General features: G+C 40.6%; 1 protein-coding gene across 1 annotated transcript in view; it reads right to left on the bottom strand.

The window, feature by feature from the left end:
• TDRD3 (tudor domain containing 3) overlaps positions 1–19054 on the bottom strand; it is a gene marked incomplete in the record, with an annotated part of 1228671 nt that overhangs the window by 218413 nt on the left and 991204 nt on the right. The window contains 1 exon segment of the mRNA XM_053707943.1: positions 11165–12009. Coding sequence (XP_053563918.1) covers positions 11165–12009 — 845 coding nt within the window.

Genomic DNA, 19054 nt, shown 5'->3' on the forward strand with positions numbered 1-19054 from the left:
CTGCTGTCCAGCAGTCTCATAGGCTAAACGTATTATGCTACAAAGCCAAAAAGAGAGAGAGGTGGCCGAAGCCTTTTGACCTCTCCTCTGTCCAGAATAAACGACAGAGAAGAAGTTTGCCGAAAATCCTTAGTTGCCTGTAAGTAGAACTTCAGGGCACGGACTACGTCCAGATTATGCAAAAGACGTTCCTTCTTTGAAGAAGGGTTAGGGCATAATGATGGAACAACAATCTCCTGATTGATATTCCTATTAGAAACAACCTTAGGTAAAAATCCAGGTTTAGTACGCAAAACTACCTTGTCTGAATGAAAAATCAGATAAGGAGAATCGCAATGTAAGGCAGATAACTCAGAGACTCTTCGAGCCGAGGAAATAGCCATCAAAAACAGAACTTTCCAAGATAAAAGCTTAATATCAATGGAATGAAGGGGTTCAAACGGAACACCCTGAAGAACTTTAAGAACCAAGTTTAAGCTCCACGGAGGAGCAACAGTTTTAAACACAGGCTTAATCCTAGCCAAAGCCTGACAAAAAGCCTGAACGTCTGGATTCTCTGCCAGACGTTTGTGTAAAAGAATAGACAGAGCAGAAATCTGTCCCTTTAACGAACTAGCGGATAAACCCTTTTCTAAACCCTCTTGTAGAAAAGACAATATCCTAGGAATCCTAACCTTACTCCATGAGTAACTCTTGGATTCACACCAATGTAAATATTTACGCCATATCTTATGGTAAATTTTTCTGGTAACCGGTTTCCGAGCCTGTATCAATGTATCAATAACCGACTCCGAGAAACCACGCTTTGATAGAATCAAGCGTTTAATCTCCATGCAGTCAGCCTCAGAGAAATTAGGCTTGGATGGTTGAAAGGACCCTGAAGTAGAAGGTCCTGCCTCAGAGGCAGAGACCATGTTGGACAGGACGACATGTCCACTAGGTCTGCATACCAGGTCCTGCGTAGCCACGCAGGCGCTATCAGAATCACCGATGCTCTCTCCTGTTTGATCCTGGCAATCAGACGAGGCAGCAACGGAAACGGTGGGAACACATAAGCCATGTTGAAAATCCAAGGGGCTGCTAGTGCATCTACCAGCACCGCTCCCGGGTCCCTGGACCTGGATCCGTAACAAGGAAGCTTGGCGTTCTGGCGAGAAGCCATGAGATCCAGTTCCAGTTCGCCCCAACGAAGAATCAGTTGAGCAAATACCTCCGGGTGAAGTTCCCACTCCCCCGGGTGAAAGGTCTGGCGGCTTAGAAAGTCCGCCTCCCAGTTCTCCACGCCTGGGATGTAGATCGCTGACAGATGGCAAGAGTGAGACTCTGCCCAGCGAATTATCTTTGAGACTTCTAACATCGATAGGGAACTCCTGGTTCCCCCTTGATGATTGATGTAAGCCACAGTCGTGATGTTGTCCGACTGAAATCTGATGAACCTCAGTGTTGCTAACTGAGGCCAAGCTAGAAGAGCATTGAATATCGCTCTTAATTCCAGAATGTTTATTGGAAGGAGTTTCTCCTCCTGATTCCATGATCCCTGAGCCTTCAGGGAATTCCAGACTGCGCCCCAGCCTAGAAGGCTGGCATCTGTTGTTACAATCGTCCAATCTGGTCTGCGAAAAGTCATTCCCTTGGACAGATGAATCCGAGACAATCACCAGAGAAGAGAATCTCTGGTCTCCTGGTCCAGATTTAGTAAAGGGGACATATCTGAGTAATCCCCATTCCACTGACTCAGCATGCATAATTGCAGCGGTCTGAGATGCAGGCGCGCAAATGGCACTATGTCCATTGCCGCGACCATTAAGCCGATTACTTCCATGCACTGAGCTACTGATGGGCTTGGAATGGAATGAAGGACACGGCAAGCATTTAGGATTTTTGATAACCTGGACTCCGTCAGGTAAATCTTCATCTCTACAGAATCTATAAGAGTCCCTAGAAAGGGAACCCTTGTGAGTGGTAACAGAGAACTCTTTTCCATGTTCACTTTCCACCCATGCCACCTCAGAAATGCTAGAACTATCTCTGTATGAGACTTTGCATTTTGAAAACTTGACGCTTGTATCAGAATGTCGTCTAGGTACGGAGCCACCGCTATGCCTCGCGGTCTTAGTACCGCCAGAAGCGAGCCCAGAACCTTTGTAAAAATTCTCGGAGCCGTAGCTAACCCGAAGGGAAGAGCTACAAACTGGTAATGCCTGTCTAGAAAGGCAAACCTTAGGTACCGATAATGATCTTTGTGAATCGGTATGTGAAGGTAGGCATCCTTTAAGTCCACTGTGGTCATATACTGACCCTCTTGGATCATGGGTAGGATGGTTTGAATAGTCTCCATTTCGAATAATGGAACTCTTAGGAATTCGTTTAAGATCTTTAGGTCCAAGATTGGTCTGAAGGTTCCCTCTTTCTTGGGAAACACAAACAGATTTGAGTAAAATCCTTGCCCTTGTTCCGTCCGCGGAACTGGGTGGATCACCCCCATTACTAGGAGGTCTTGTACACAGTGAAGAAAAGCCTCTTTCCTTATTTGGTTTGCTGATAACCTTGAAAGATGAAATCTCCCTTGTGGAGGAGAAGCTTTGAAGTCCAGAAGGTATCCCTGAGATATAATCTCTAACGCTTAGGGATCCTGGACATCTCTTGCCCAAGCCTGGGCGAAGAGAGAAAGTCTGCACCCCACTAGATCCGTTTCCGGATAGGGGGCCCTCTCTTCATGCTGTCTTAGGGGCAGAAGTAGGCTTTCTGGCCTGCTTGCCCTTGTTCCAGGACTGGTTGCTTTTCCAACCCTGTCTGTAACGAGGAGCAGTTCCTTCCTGTTTTGGAGCGGAGGAAGTTGATGCTGCTCCTGCCTTGAAATTACGAAAGGCACGAAAACTAGACTGTTTGGCCTTTGATTTGGCCCTGTCCTGAGGAAGGGTGTGACCCTTACCTCCAGTAATGTCAGCAATAATCTCCTTCAAGCTGGGCCCGAATAAGGTTTGCCCTTTGAAAGGAATATTAAGCAATTTAGATTTAGAAGTTACATCTGCTGACCAGGATTTAAGCCATAGCGCTCTGCGCGCCTGAATGGCGAATCCGGAGTTCTTAGCTGTTAGTTTGGTTAAATGCACAACGGCATCCGAAACAAATGCATTAGCTAGCTTAAGGGCTTTAAGCTTGTTCAAAGTCTCATCCAATGGTGCAGTGCGAATAGCCTCTTCCAGAGACTCAAACCAGAAAGCCGCTGCAGCAGTGACGGGCGCAATGCATGCAAGGGGCTGTAATATAAAACCTTGTTGAACAAACATTTTCTTAAGGTAACCTTCTAATTTTTTATCCATTGGATCTGAGAAAGCACAACTATCCTCCACCGGAATAGTGGTACGCTTGGCTAAAGTAGAAACTGCTCCCTCCACCTTAGGGACCGTCTGTCATAAGTCTCGTGTGGTGGCGTCTATGGGAACATTTTTCTAAATATCGGAGGAGGGGAAAACATAATTTATGCTTACCTGATAAATTCCTTTCTTCTGTAGTGTGATCAGTCCACGGGTCATCATTACTTCTGGGATATTACTCCTCCCCAACAGGAAGTGCAAGAGGATTCACACAGCAGAGCTGCATATAGCTCCTCCCCTCTACGTCACTCCCAGTCATTCGACCAAGGACCAACGAGAAAGGAAAAGCCAAGGGTGAAGTGGTGACTGGAGTATAAATTAAAAAATATTTACCTGCCTTAAAAACAGGGCGGGCCGTGGACTGATCACACTACAGAAGAAAGGAATTTATCAGGTAAGCATAAATTATGTTTTCTTCTGTTAAGTGTGATCAGTCCACGGGTCATCATTACTTCTGGGATACCAATACCAAAGCAAAAGTACACGGATGACGGAAGGGATAGGCAGGCTCTTTATACAGAAGGAACCACTGCCTGAAGAACCTTTCTCCCAAAAATAGCCTCCGATGAAGCAAAAGTGTCAAATTTGGAAAAAGTATGAAGCGAAGACCAAGTTGCAGCCTTGCAAATCTGTTCAACAGAGGCCTCATTCTTGAAGGCCCAAGTGGAAGCCACAGCTCTAGTAGAATGAGCTGTAATTCTTTCAGGAGGCTGCTGTCCAGCAGTCTCATAAGCTAAACGAATTATGCTACAAAGCCAAAAAGAAAGAGAGGTAGCGGAAGCTTTTTGACCTCTCCTCTGCCCAGAGTAAATGACAAACAGAGAAGACGTTTGTCGAATTCCTTAGTTGCCTGTAAGTAAAATTTTAGAGCACGGACTACATCCAGGTTGTGCAGTAGACGTTCCTTCTTTGAAGAAGGATTTGGGCATAAAGAAGGGACAACAATCTCTTGATTGATATTCCTGTTAGTAACTACCTTAGGTAAGAACCCAGGTTTAGTACGCAGGACTACCTTATCCGAATGAAAAATCAAATAAGGAGAATCACAATGTAAGGCTGATAATTCAGAGACTCTTCGAGCCGAGGAAATAGCCATTAAAAATAGAACTTTCCAAGATAACAACTTTATATCAATGGAATGAAGGGGTTCAAACGGAACGCCCTGTAAAACATTAAGAACAAGGTTTAAACTCCATGGTGGAGCAACAGTTTTAAACACAGGCTTAATTCTGGCCAAAGCCTGACAAAAAGCCTGGACGTCAGGAACTTCTGACAGACGTTTGTGTAACAGAATGGACAGAGCTGAGATCTGTCCCTTTAATGAACTAGCAGATAAACCCTTTTCTAAACCTTCTTGTAGAAAAGACAATATCCTAGGAATCCTAACCTTACTCCAAGAGTAACCTTTGGATTCACACCAATATAGGTATTTACGCCATATCTTATGGTAAATCTTTCTGGTAACAGGTTTCCTAGCCTGTATTAAGGTATCAATAACTGACTCAGAAAATCCACGTCTTGATAAAATCAAGCGTTCAATTTCCAAGCAGTCAGCTTCAGAGAAGTTAGATTTTGATGTTTGAAGGGACCCTGTATCAGAAGGTCCTGTTTCAGAGGTAGAGACCAAGGTGGACAGGATGACATGTCCACCAGGTCTGCATACCAAGTCCTGCGTGGCCACGCAGGTGCTATTAGAATCACTGATGCTCTCTCTTGTTTGATTCTGGCAATCAATCGAGGAAGCAACGGGAAGGGTGGAAACACGTAAGCCATCCTGAAGTCCCAAGGTGCTGTCAGAGCATCTATCAGGACTGCTCCTGGATCCCTGGATCTGGACCCGTAACGAGGAAGCTTGGCGTTCTGTCGAGACGCCATGAGATCTATCTCTGGTTTGCCCCAACGTCGAAGTATTTGGGCAAAGACCTCCGGATGAAGTTCCCACTCCCCCGGATGAAAAGTCTGACGACTTAAGAAATCCGCCTCCCAGTTCTCCACTCCCGGGATGTGGATTGCTGACAGGTGGCAAGAGTGAGACTCTGCCCAGCAAATTATCTTTGATACTTCCATCATAGCTAGGGAGCTTCTTGTCCCTCCCTGATGGTTGATGTAAGCTACAGTCGTGATGTTGTCCGACTGAAACCTGATGAACCCCCGAGTTGTCAACTGGGGCCAAGCCAGGAGGGCATTGAGAACTGCTCTCAATTCCAGAATGTTTATTGGCAGGAGACTCTCCTCCTGACTCCATTGTCCCTGAGCCTTCAGAGAATTCCAGACGGCACCCCAACCTAGAAGGCTGGCGTCTGTTGTTACAATTGTCCAGTCTGGTCTGCTGAAAGGCATCCCCCTGGACAGATGTGGCCGAGAAAGCCACCATAGAAGAGAATTTCTGGTCTCTTGATCCAGATTCAGAGAAGGGGATAAGTCTGAGTAATCCCCATTCCACTGACTTAGCATGCACAGTTGCAGTGGTCTGAGGTGTAAGCGTGCAAAGGGTACTATGTCCATTGCCGCTACCATTAAGCCGATTACCTCCATGCATTGAGCCACTGACGGGTGTTCCCTCCCCCTCACACACAGCAGTGAGGGAGAACAGAAACTGTCAGAAAAACAGATTAAGCAACTGCCAAGTGGAAAAATAGTGCCCAAACATTTATTCACACAGTACCTCAGCAAATGAAAACGATTTTACATTCCAGCAAAAACGTTAAACATAATCTCTAGTTATTAAACAGCTTTATGTATTTCTTACAGTGTAATTCTAGTGAAGTACCATTCCCCAGAATACTGAAGTGTAAAGTATACATACATGACATTATATCGGTATGGCAGGATTTTCTCATCAATTCCATTGTCAGAAAATAAAAACTGCTACATACCTCTATGCAGATTCATCTGCCCGCTGTCCCCTGATCTGAAGTTTACCTCACTCCTCAGATGGCCGAGAACAGCAATATGATCTTAACTACTCCGGCTAAAATCATAGCAAAACTCTGGTAGATTCTTCTTCAAACTCTGCCAGAGAGGTAATAACACACTCCGGTGCTATTTTAAAATAACAAACTTTTGATTGAAGATATAAAACTAAGTATAATCACCATAGTCCTCTCACACATCCTATCTAGTCGTTGGGTGCAAGAGAATGACTGGGAGTGACGTAGAGGGGAGGAGCTATATGCAGCTCTGCTGGGTGAATCCTCTTGCACTTCCTGTTGGGGAGGAGTAATATCCCAGAAGTAATGATGACCCGTGGACTGATCACACTTAACAGAAGAAAAAGGCACACCGGGTTTATCCCACTCCTTGTTAATAATCTCTGTAAGCCTTTTAGGTATAGGAAAAACGTCAGTACACACCGGTACCGCATAGTATTTATCCAGCCTACATAATTTCTCTGGGATTGCAACCGTGTCGCAATCATTCAGAGCCGCTAATACCTCCCCTAGTAATACACGGAGGTTCTCAAGCTTAAATTTAAAATTTGAAATTTCTGAATCCGGTCTCCCTGGATCAGATCCGTCACCCACAGAATGAAGCTCTCCGTCCTCATGTTCTGCAAATTGTGATGCAGTGTCAGACATGGCCCTCATATCATCAGCGCGCTCTGTCCTTAACCCAGAGCTATCGCGCTTGCCTCTTAACTCAGGCAAATTAGATAATACTTCTTTCATAACATTAGCCATATCTTGTAAAGTGATTTGTAAGTGCCTTGATGTATTTGGCGCCACAATCTCACGCACCTCCTGAGCGGGAGGCGAAGGTACTGACACGTGAGGAGAGTTAGGCGGCATAACTTCCCCCTCGTTGTCTGGTGATAATTTCTTTACCGGTAAAGACAGACTTTTATTTAAAGTAACATCAATACAATTGGTACACATATTTCTATTGGGCTCCACATTGGCCTTTAAACATAATGAGCAAGCAGATTCATCTGTGTCAGACATGTTTAAACAGACTAGCAATGAAGCTATCAAGCTTGGAAATTTCTTTCAATAAGTTTACAAGCAATATAAAAAACGCTGCAGCGCTTTTAAAAACACAAAAAAACTGTCACAGTTGAAATAACAACGAACTAATACAGTTATAGCAACCAATTTTAAACAGTAAATGTATGAAATTAGCAGAGGATTGCACCCATTAGCAAAAGGATGATTAACCCCTCAATACCCAAAACGGATAATCAATTTAAGATTTAACGCTTTTCTCACAGTCAAACACACTGTCACAGGTCTGCTGTAACTGATTACCTCCCTCAAAAATGAATTTTGAAGACCCCTGAGCTCTCTGGAGACGTCCTGGATCAAAGAGGAAGAACCAGGAAGACTGTGCTAGAATTTTAACTGCGCAACAAGGAGCTAAAAAAAGGTCCCTCCCACTCATATCACAACAGTGGGAGACCTGATATAACGGTGTCTATGCAGAAATATACGTTAGCCATGTGGAAAAAAATCATGCCCAAAAAGATTTATCACCAAAGTACCTCACAAAACGAATAATGCCAGTAAACGTTTTTAAAAAACAACTTTCCAGTGTTATGCAAAGTTATCACTAAGCCTGCTACCAGTCGCTTCTACTGCAGTTAAGGCTCATACATTTATTTCAGTACTAACAGTATTTAAAGTTAAATTCTAGTCCCTAGAAAATAACTCAACTGCGCATACATTTATCAGCCTGATACCAGTCGCTACTACTGCATTAAAGGCTGTACTTACGTCATATGGGTAACAGCAGTGTTTTCATAGTCAATTCCATTCCTAGAAAATATTTTACTGCACATACCTCATTTGCGGGGGACCCTGCATGCTATTCCCTTCTCGAAGATACCCCACTCCTCAGAATGTGCGAGAACAGCCAGTGGATCTTAGTTACGTCTGCTAAGATCATAGAAAAAACGCAGGCAGATTCTTCTTCTAAATACTGCCTGAGAGAACAAACAGCACACTCCGGTGCTATTTTAAAATAATAAACTTTTGATTGAAGAATGTTACTCCTATCTCCTCTCACAACCTCCTTTGTTGAGACTTGCAAGAGAATGACTGGGTATGACATGTGAGGGGTGGAGCTATATAGCAGCTCTGCTTGGGTGATCCTCTTGCAACTTCCTGTTGGGAAGGAGAATATATCCCATAAGTAATGGATGACCCGTGGACTGAACACACTTAACAAGAGAAATCAAAGAAACAGCCCACAGTAGCTTTGTCTACATGTGAAGCTGAATACATGGCATTGGCTGCAACTTGTAAAGTCTGTACTTTATGCAGTTATTCAAAGTAATCGATAAAGGGTGTCGTTATGAACCAATACAAATCTTTAGAGACAATCAGGGTTCAATTGCTCTTTCAAGGAATCCTGTTTGCTGTCAAAGATGTAAACACATTGATATCAACTACCACTTCATTCGATCAGTGATGGTAATATAGTTCTTGAGTATTGTCCAACTGACGACATAGTAGCAGATGTTATGACTAAGCCTGCAACAAAATTCAAGTTAGAAAAGTTTTTGAGTTATATGTTTGGAATGTAAGTCATGAATATGTTTAAAAGGGGGAAACATGCAAAATAAAACACTTGAGAGCAAGTGGGCGTGTTGAGATATAAACTGAAAGTGCTCTTACACAATGTTGTAGCCTATATACATTGAATGTTAACAGAAGTGTAAATAAAGTTTATTTTATGTTGTTACCTCCTCCTTCATCCTGGCACAGGAAGCAGTGTAGTAAAAAAGACATAGAAACAAGAAGTGCCTGTGTGATTTGTCCTCCATCTTTATATAAAATTAGTTTATATATCCGGTTACCTTATCCTAATAACAGAATGGCAACACCAACCATAACAGCTACATTTGGTTTTAAAGGGATACTAAACCCATTTTTTTTCTTTCATGATTCAGATAGAGCACGCAATGTTAAGCAACTTTCTAATTTACTACTATTTCCCAATTTTCTTTGTTCTCTTGCTAACTTTATTTAAAAAGCAGGAATGTAAAGCTTAGGAGCCAGCCCATTTTAGGTTCAGCACCCTGGATAGCGCATGCTTATTGGTGACTACATTCAGCCAACCAATAAGCAAGCATAACCCAGGTTCTGAATAAAAAATGGTCTGGCTCCTAAGCTTTACATTCCTGCTTTTAAGTAAAGATACCAAGAGAACGAAGAAAAATTGATAATAGGAGTAAATTAGAAAGTTGTTTAAAATTGCATGCTTTATCTGAATTATTAAAGGGACAGTCAACACCAGAATTGTTATTGTTTAAAAAGATAGATAATCCCTTTATTATCCATTCGCCAGTTTTGCATAACCAACACAGTTATAATAATATACATTTTACCTCTGTATCTACAAACTGCCCCCTTATTTCAGTTCTTTTGACAGACTTGCATTTTAACCAATTAGTGCTTACTCCTAGGAGCTTCACGTGCATGACCTCAGTGTTATCTATATGAGACACATGAACTAATGCCCTCTAGTGGTGACATTTTTTAAAAATGCTTTAAGATTAGAGGCGGCCTTCAAGGTCTAAGAAATTAGCATATGAACCTCCTAGGTTTAGCTTTCAACTAAGAATACCAAAAGAACAAATCAAAATTGGTGATAAAAGTAAATTGGAAAGTTGTTTAAAAGTACATGCCCTATTTAAATCATGATTTTTTTTTAACTTGACTGTCCCTTTAAATATTTTGGTTTTAGTAACCCTTTAAGTGTTTACTAAAGTTGCAAAACATGCTATGATAACCACATTAATACTTTCATATTATTATAGCAACATGGTAATCATTATTTGTAAGGATTGCTAGTTTGAATACTATATTACTTGTTTTTTGTTTTTAGTGATATACTAGGTAATTAGACATATGTGACTGATTACAGAGCAATAGCAGCTGAGGTATATTCAGACATTTTATCATTTAATCTACCACAACTATGGCCCCAAAATTGATTTTGGCTACTTACATATTTATTGAAATGCCTTTTGTATTAAAGGGACAATAAAAAAATAAAAATAAACAATGATTCAGACAGAGCATGCAATTTAAAACAACTTTCCAATGTACTTGCATGATCAAATTTGCTTTGTTTCCTTTGTATCCTTTGTTGAAAGCATATGTGCATATGCTCAGGCACAGCAATGCTGCGGCTGATTGGTGGCTATACACATTTGACTCTTGTTATTGGCTCACCAGATGTTTTCAGATAGCTCCCAGCAGTACATTACTTCTTAACAAAAGATTCCCAGATGATTAAGCAAACCAGATAACAGAAGTAATATGGAAATTATTTTAAAATTGTATGCTTTGTGTGAATCATGAAAGAAACATTTTGATTTTCATGTCCCTTTAATTATAACCCCCATAGCATAGATTGAGAGAAGCACTTAAAAGGATACCGTACTCAAAAAGCTCTGTAATCATTAGCAGTAGCCAATCATGTTGAATATGTTTTATTCTTTAAAAAAGTGAAAGCTACTTCAATTTAAATTGAATTAGTCAGAAGTACCTATAATCAAGAAAATATTTGTAGGAAATAAACAACTATCACAGGTATATTACTTAAGATTTACATTTAAACAACTTTTACTTCATATACTTCAGGCAAAAATGCCATGTTTAAATGTTGTTCTTTCACATGGATGATAATTTTGGAGCACAGTGTCCCTTTAAGGCAGGTGGTAACCTTTTTAAATGTGAAAAGTGTAATGCATGCATAAAAGAAAACCAGAATTAATTGATTACAATGTGTTGTATTTCACAACATATTAGTTCAGTAAATGCAAAATTGAGGGTGTTTCTCACCTTATTGTCCTCCCAGTAGAGAGCTAAGCATTCATCTCCAGGCCTCCAGCTGAATCCACAATAAACATTTTCAGGTGTTCTGTCTGGTTTTATGGGACCAGATCTTTTTTTAGAATTACTGTTGTAAGAAAATATCTTACTTCTGTCATCATGTGTGGAATTTAAATGTGGTCCTATTGGTTTGATAGGCCCAGTTCTTCTTCCTTTATGATCAACCTCTCCATTTAGTACATCATTAGCACCATCTTTAATTAATGAATTCTGAAAACTGAGTGGTTCGTTAATTACATTAAAACTTTTATCATTTGGTAAACTAGTGAACATGTCACTGCTATTTGTTCGTAATCTCCTGTCAGCAAAAAACTCAGGGTTGTGTCTTTGGTCTTCTCTTTTCCCTCTTTTTTGATGAGCAGTCTCTGTATTATTATTCTGATAGCTGGTATCCTCTTTAACTTCAGGGGTATTTCCTGTCTTTATGGCCCTGACTTGCATAGTATTATCTCTTTTTTTAAATGAATTGTCATTCTGATGACTAGAAGAAGGGTTTGGAAAATCCTTCAACTTGTCATTTCTTCCATATACCCTTTCACATTTATTCCTCTCTTCCATCCAAAGTTCAGGAACTGGAGCATTTAGCTTCTCTGGACCTCTACCTCTTGGTGGTCCACTGCCATCAAATTGCCTAGATGAATAATTATCCTTCTGAAATCGAGGTGGTTTCTCATTCCGTGGAGCTCTGGTATCATTTCTTGAAAACTGCCGTGGTTGACCGTAATCTTTTACACCATTTTGCTCCAGATTAGCGGATTTGTGCTGTCCTTGGCTGTGATTTTGTGATTTGTTTTCTACAACAACAAAATAATAAAATGTTACACTAGTAAGATAATATACAGATTACATTATTAAGATAATATATAGATTACATTATTTTACAGTACAATATTTACACTATTAATCACAAAATGTACCAATGATTTAAGGGCCATTAAAGTCAATATGCGGTGCCAAGCCGGATTTCCCGCACAGCTATTGGCCAAGAGGTGGAAACGACACCTCTCTGCCAGATAGCGTTCTGCCGGTGGGCTGCCTTAGCAGCTCAGTGAAGGCTATCGCTTGGAACAAATATTAGTATGTTATACTTCATGAATGAAAGTCATCTTTACTTATTCCAATGATAAATCCTAGCATTTTAGAAACGCTAGGATTTACCATCACTTTAAGGGAAGTAAAATAAAAAACAAACAAAAAAAAAACTGCTTCCTTATAATGGCAAGAGATAAAAGGCTACTGTTGTGTGCTGTTTTAATAGAAATGGGTGGAAGAACGGGGGCAAATAGTCCCAACTGTCCTACATCTTACAGGATGGTCTGAAAACAAACTCTGTACAGCAATCTCACCCAGCTCTCTGTATTTCTCCCCTTTGAAAAGAGTACCTGGTATGGTGATCACTGATCTGTGTGACAATCAAGCCCAACTGCTCCAAACCCTTAACAGACCACTCTCCAGAATGCTCAAACCACAACCCAAGCATACCTCACAACATTTGTGGCTGGCTATATGGGACACAGGAGGTTGATAGGAGCCTGTCACCATTTTCTAGGTGGAGCTGTGTTGGGAGAGGAGGGATCATGGGTAGTTAGTGGGCAGGAATGAGGGTGTTTCTGGGTGGTCTATGGATGTGTCAGAACAGTTTTTTCCCAGTGTTCTGTGGTAGGAGCTAAGGAAAATTCTGTAAAGAGGGACATATGGCTGTCTAAGAGGGAGAGTTTAGAAACAGGGACTGTTCCGCTCAAATAGAGACAGTTGGGAGTTCTGCCAAAGGCTGCACAAAATGCATACCTTTGATTCCTATTTCCCAGAGCATACTACTGGCAGGAATGGTCTGTCACTCTGAGGACATGTATGCATAGTTTGCAATAGATGTGTGATATAATCTCCTTGTTACAGTTTCAAGTAAAAAAGTTTATGTTTTCAATTAAAGGGATATGAAACCCATTTTTTTCCTTCATGGTTCAGATAAAGCATATGATTTTAAACACTTTCCAATTTACTTCTATTACCTAATTTGTTTTGTTCTCTTTGTATCCTTTGTTAAAAAATGATACCTCAGTAGGCTCAGGAGCTGCTAATTGGTGGCTGCACATATATGCCTCATGATATTGGTTCACCCAATGAGTTGACTAGCTCCCAGTAGTGCTTTGATGCTTTTACAGCAAAGGATACCAAGAGAAAGAAGTAAATGAGATAACAGAAGTAAATTGGTAAGCTGTTTAAAATTGTATTTTCTATCTGAATCATGAAAGAACATATTTGGGTTTCATGTCCCTTTAACTTCTATGGCACCATCTATTTATTCATTTTTCTTTTAAGTTTGGTTGTCAGCACATGCTCAGTTCACAGATTAGTAAACAGCCATTTCCTTAAAAAGTAATCTAAAATCTGATTTTAAATTATGAAATAAACACAATTAGTAGATGATCGTCAACATTTTCATAAATACATGTTATGACATTTTAAAAGTGTTACAAAATTTTTATATATATTATAATGAAGAAAACAAACAGACGCAAAAACCCACAGATGTTCTTATGGATACAATTTTGTTTTGCATAGGTTTGTAACTGGCCTCCAGTACAGAGCAGGAGACAGTGAGCAGATAGAGTATTGGTTGTACACAAACAAGCATTCCCCCATATTAAATAACACTCTTCATGATAAAATATTTAACATATTTAATTGCAGGTATTTTATATGTATGATACAACTTAAAGGGATATTCCAGCCAAAATTGGAAACCACATGGATGCATTTCAGTATTGAAAATAAGCATTTTTGTAATATACATGTGTTAGCAAACATGCTTCTATTAAAAGTTATAGCTGTTTCAAAAGTGTATTTAAGTATGCACCGTGCACCAGCATTTTAAACACAGCACTTGCTCAGAGAGCCTAAGGGGCTTGTAACATCTAGTAATGTCTTAATTTGTTAATTGCTGACATGATAGAAGCCCCAATGATGATCTGAGCAGCTGCATTATTTAAAATGTGGGTGCAGTGACAACATCTAACTGTGCTTCACATGCACGTGCAGTGAAAAATTTTAACACTAAAACAATGATAACTTTTACTTATACAATACATGTATATAGCAAATGTGCTTCTTTTCAAAGTCGTAATTCATCTATGTGCATTTACATTTTGACTGGAATGTCCCTTTAAAGGCACCATATAAAGACAAAGTACAATTACACTTCATGGTACATTTCTTTATTTTGAACTTTCATGTATTTGGAGATATGAGAGAGAAATATAATGCTGTTATCCGTAGTTTATAGGATAGCATATGAAAAGCTAATAGAAAACTGCTTCTAAAGTAGGGGCTAGAAGCAATGTTGTGTGCAACGTCATTTAAGTCTATCAGTGTAACAATACATCCAGCATCTCTATACAATAAAACGTAATTTATTCTTACCTGATAAATTAATTTATTTCTTGGTTGTGAGTCTACAAGACCTTACTTACCTGGCCACCAGGAGGAGGCAAAGACACCTTCCTCTTCCCTCCCAGTAGTGAGTATAGCCAAGGATAGGATGAAAAAAGGGAAAGTAACGAGGTACAAAACTAAAACTGCCGCCAACACCAAGAAAAAAACAAACCGCATGGGTTTGTGGACTCTCGCAACCAAGAAAGCAATGAATTTATCAAGTGAGAATAAATTATGTTTTCTTTCTAAGGAACCACTGCCTGAAGGACCTTAATTCAAATGGAAGCTTCAGCTGAAGCGAAAACATCAAAATGATAACATTTGTAAAAGTATGCAAAGAAGATCAGGTTGCAGCTTTGCATATCTGTTCCACTGAAGCCTCATTCTTGAAAGCCCTGGAAGTAGAAACAGAATCTGTAGAATTCTAGCTGGTGGTTTTTTACCTTGTGAATTAAGAGATCATAACCAAAAATACAAAGACCCCGTAGTAGCCTTCTGGTCCTGCGTTTCCCTGAATATACAACAAACAAGCTTCTAGATTGGCATAAATTCGTAGCTTGCAAATAAGACTTCAATGCCCTAACCATATCCAAATTATGCAATAATCTTTCCTTAAAAGACTGTGGTTTAGGACATAAAGAAGGAACAACTATTTCCGGATTCATATTTTCTGCTAAAACCACCTTTGGCAAAAAAAAAACAAAACAAAAACACAGCCACTATACGCTACAAATGATGGAAAAAAAAAATTAAAAGTCAAATCACCAGACAAACCCGATAACTGGGCTGAGGAAATAGCCAATAGAAAAATAACTTTCCAAGATAACAACCTGTCTAGGGAATGCATTGGTACAAAAGGAGGAAATTGTAACACTCCCAGAACCAAATTAAGAATCCATGGAGGAGAAACTGGTTTAAAGGGTTAGTAAAGTACAAATAAAACTTTCATGATTCAGATAGGACATGTAATTTTAAACAACTTTCTAATTTTCTTTCTCCAACATTGGTGTGTCCGGTCCACGGCGTCATCCTTACTTGTGGGAATATCTCTTCCCCAACAGGAAATGGCAAAGAGTCCCAGCAAAGCTGGCCATATAGTCCCTCCTAGGCTCCGCCCACCCCAGTCATTCTCTTTGCCGTTGCACAGGCAACATCTCCACGGAGATGGTTAAGAGTATGTGGTGTTTAGTTGTAGTTTTTTTATTCTACTATCAAGAGTTTGTTATTTTAAAATAGTGCTGGTATGTACTATTTACTCTGAAACAGAAAAGGATGAAGATTTCTGTTTGTGAGAGGAAGATGATTTTAGCAGACAGTAACTAAAATCGATTGCTGTTTCCACATAGGACTGTTGAGATGAAGTAACTTCAGTTGGGGGAAACAGTTAGCAGACTTTTCTGCTTAAGGTATGACTAGCCATATTTCTAACAAGACTGTGTAATGCTGGAAGGCTGTCATTTCCCCTCATGGGGACCGGTAAGCCATTTTCTTAGTTTCAAACAGAATAAAAGGCTTAATATGGGCTATAAAACTGGTAGACACTTTTATGGGCTAAATCGATTGCTTTATTTGGACATTTTATACATGTTTATGCTGATAATTCACACTTATAAACTTGGGGAACTTTTTTTAACGGCAGGCACTGTGTTAGACACCTTTTCCAGTCAGGGAGGGCCTTCCCAGTTGTAGGCTGAGCCTCATTTTCGCGCCATTACTGCGCAGTTGTTTTTGAGAGCAAGACATGCAGATGCATGTGTGAGGACCAGAAAGTAGTTGGAAAAGTTTCTAGAAGGCGTCATTTGGTATCGTATTCCCCTCTGGGCTTGGTAAAGTCACAGCAAAGGCTGTAGCTGGGACTGTATAGGGGTTAAATTTGTAAACGGCTCCTGTTCCGTTATTTTAAGGGTTAAAGCTCTGAAAATTGGTATGCAATACTTTTAAGGCTTTAAGACACTGTGGTGAAATTTTGGTAAATTTTGAACAATTCCTTCATACTTTTTCACATATTCAGTAATAAAGTGTGCTCTGTCTAAAATTTAAAGAGACAGTAACGGTTTTGTTTTAAAACGTTTTTTGTGCTTTATTGACAAGTTTAAGCCTGTTTAACATGTCTGTGCCTTCGGATAAGCTATGTTCTATATGTATGAAAGCCAATGTGTCTCCCCACTCAAAATTGTGTGATAATTAAGCCATAGCGTCCAAACAAAGTAAGGACAGCACTGCCACAGATAATGAAATTGCCCAAGATGATTCCTCAGATGAGGGGAGTAGACATGATTCTACATCATCTCCTACTGTGTCTACACCAGTTTTGCCCACGCAGGAGGCCCCTAGTACATCTAGCGCGCCAATGCTTATTACCATGCAACAATTGACGACTGTAATGGATAACTCCATAGCAAATATTTTATCCAAAATGCCTGCATATCAGAGAAAGCGCGATTGCTCTGTTTTAAACACTGAAGAGCAGGAGGGCACTGATGATAATTGTTCTGTCATACCCTCACACCAATCTGAAGTGGCCATGAGGGAGGTTTTGTCAGATGGGGAAATTTCAGATTCAGGAAAAATTTCTCAACAAGCTGAACCTGATGTTGTGACATTTAAATTTAAATTAGAACATCTCCGCGCACTGCTTAAGGAGGTGTTATCTACTCTGGATGATTGTGACAACTTGGTCATTCCAGAGAAATTATGCAAGATGGACAAGTTTCTAGAGGTTCCGGTGCACCCCAACGCTTTTCCTATACCCAAGCGGGTGGCGGACATAGTGAATAAGGAGTGGGAGAAGCCCGGCATACCTTTTGTTCCCCCTCCTATATTTAAGAAATTATTTCCTATGGTCGACCCCAGAAAGGACTTATGGCAGACAGTCCCTAAGGTCGAGGGGGGCAGTTTCTACTCTAAACAAGCGAACTACTATCCCTATCGAGGAGAGTTGTGCTTTCAAAAATCCTATGGATAAAAAATTGGAAGGTTTGCTTAAAAAGATTTTTGTACAGCAGGGTTACCTTCTACAAACCATTTCGTGCATTGTTCCTGTCACTACAGCAGCGTGGTTCTGGTTCGAGGAACTAGAAAAGTCGCTCAGTAGAGAGACTCCGTATGAGGAGGTTATGGACAGAGTTCACGCACTTAAGTTGGCTAACTCTTATTTTAGATGCCGCTTTGCAATTAGCTAGTTTAGCGGCGAAAAATTCAGGGTTTGCAATTGTGGCACGCAGAGCGCTTTTGCTAAAGTCTTGGTCAGCGGATGTATAATCCAAGACAAAATTGCTTAACATCCCTTTCAAAGGTAAAACTCTCTTTGGGCCAGAATTGAAAGAGATTATCTCAGACATCACTGGGGGAAAGGGCCACGCCCTTCCACAAGATAGACCTTTCAAGGCCAAGAATAAGTCTAATTTTCGTTCCTTTCGCAATTTCAGGAACGGACCGGCCTCTAATTCTGCATCCTCTAAGCAAGAGGGTAATGCCTCACAGCCCAAACCAGCCTGGAAACCTATGCAAGGCTGGAACAAGGGTAAGCAGGCCAAGAAGCCTGCTACTGCTAACAAAACAGCATGAAGGAGTAGCCCCCGATCCGGGACCGGATCTAGTAGGGGGCAGACTCTCTCTCTTTGCTCAGGCTTGGGCGAGAGATGTTCAGGATCCCTGGGCACTAGAAATAGTTTCTCAGGGTTATCTTCTGGAATTCAAGGAACTACCCCCAAGGGGAAGGTTCCACATGTCTCACTTATCCTTAAATCAAATAAAGAGACAGGCGTTCTTACATTGTGTAGAAGACCTGTTAAAGATGGGAGTGATACACCCTGTTCCAATGACGGAACAAGGAATGGGATTTTACTCAAATCTGTTCGTAGTTCCCAAAAAAGAGGGAACCTTCAGACCAATTCTGGATTTAAAGATCCTAAACAAATTTCTCAGGGTACCATCGTTCAAAATGGAAACCATTCGAACGATTCTACCCACTATCCAGGAAGGTCAATTTATGACTACCGTGGATCTAAAGGATGCGTACCTACATATTCCTATCCACAAAGAACATCATCAGTTCCTAAGGTTCGCCTTTCTGGACAAACATTACCAGTTTGTGGCCCTCCCATTCGGGTTAGCCACTGCTCCAAGGATTTTCACAAAGGTACTCGGGTCCCTTCTAGCGGTTCTAAGACCGAGGGGCATTGCAGTAGTACCGTACTTGGACGACATTCTAATACAAGCGTCGTCCCTTTCAAAAGCAAAGGCTCATACAGACATCGTTCTGGCCTTTCTCAGATCTCACGGATGGAAGGTGAACATAGAAAAGAGTTCTCTGTCTCCGTCAACAAGAGTTCCCTTCTTGGGAACAATAATAGATTCCTTAGAAATGAGGATTTTCTGACAGATGTCAGAAAGTCAAAACTTCTA

This window comes from Bombina bombina, chromosome 3 (genome assembly GCF_027579735.1).
Source record: "Bombina bombina isolate aBomBom1 chromosome 3, aBomBom1.pri, whole genome shotgun sequence".
NCBI lineage: Eukaryota > Metazoa > Chordata > Amphibia > Anura > Bombinatoridae > Bombina > Bombina bombina.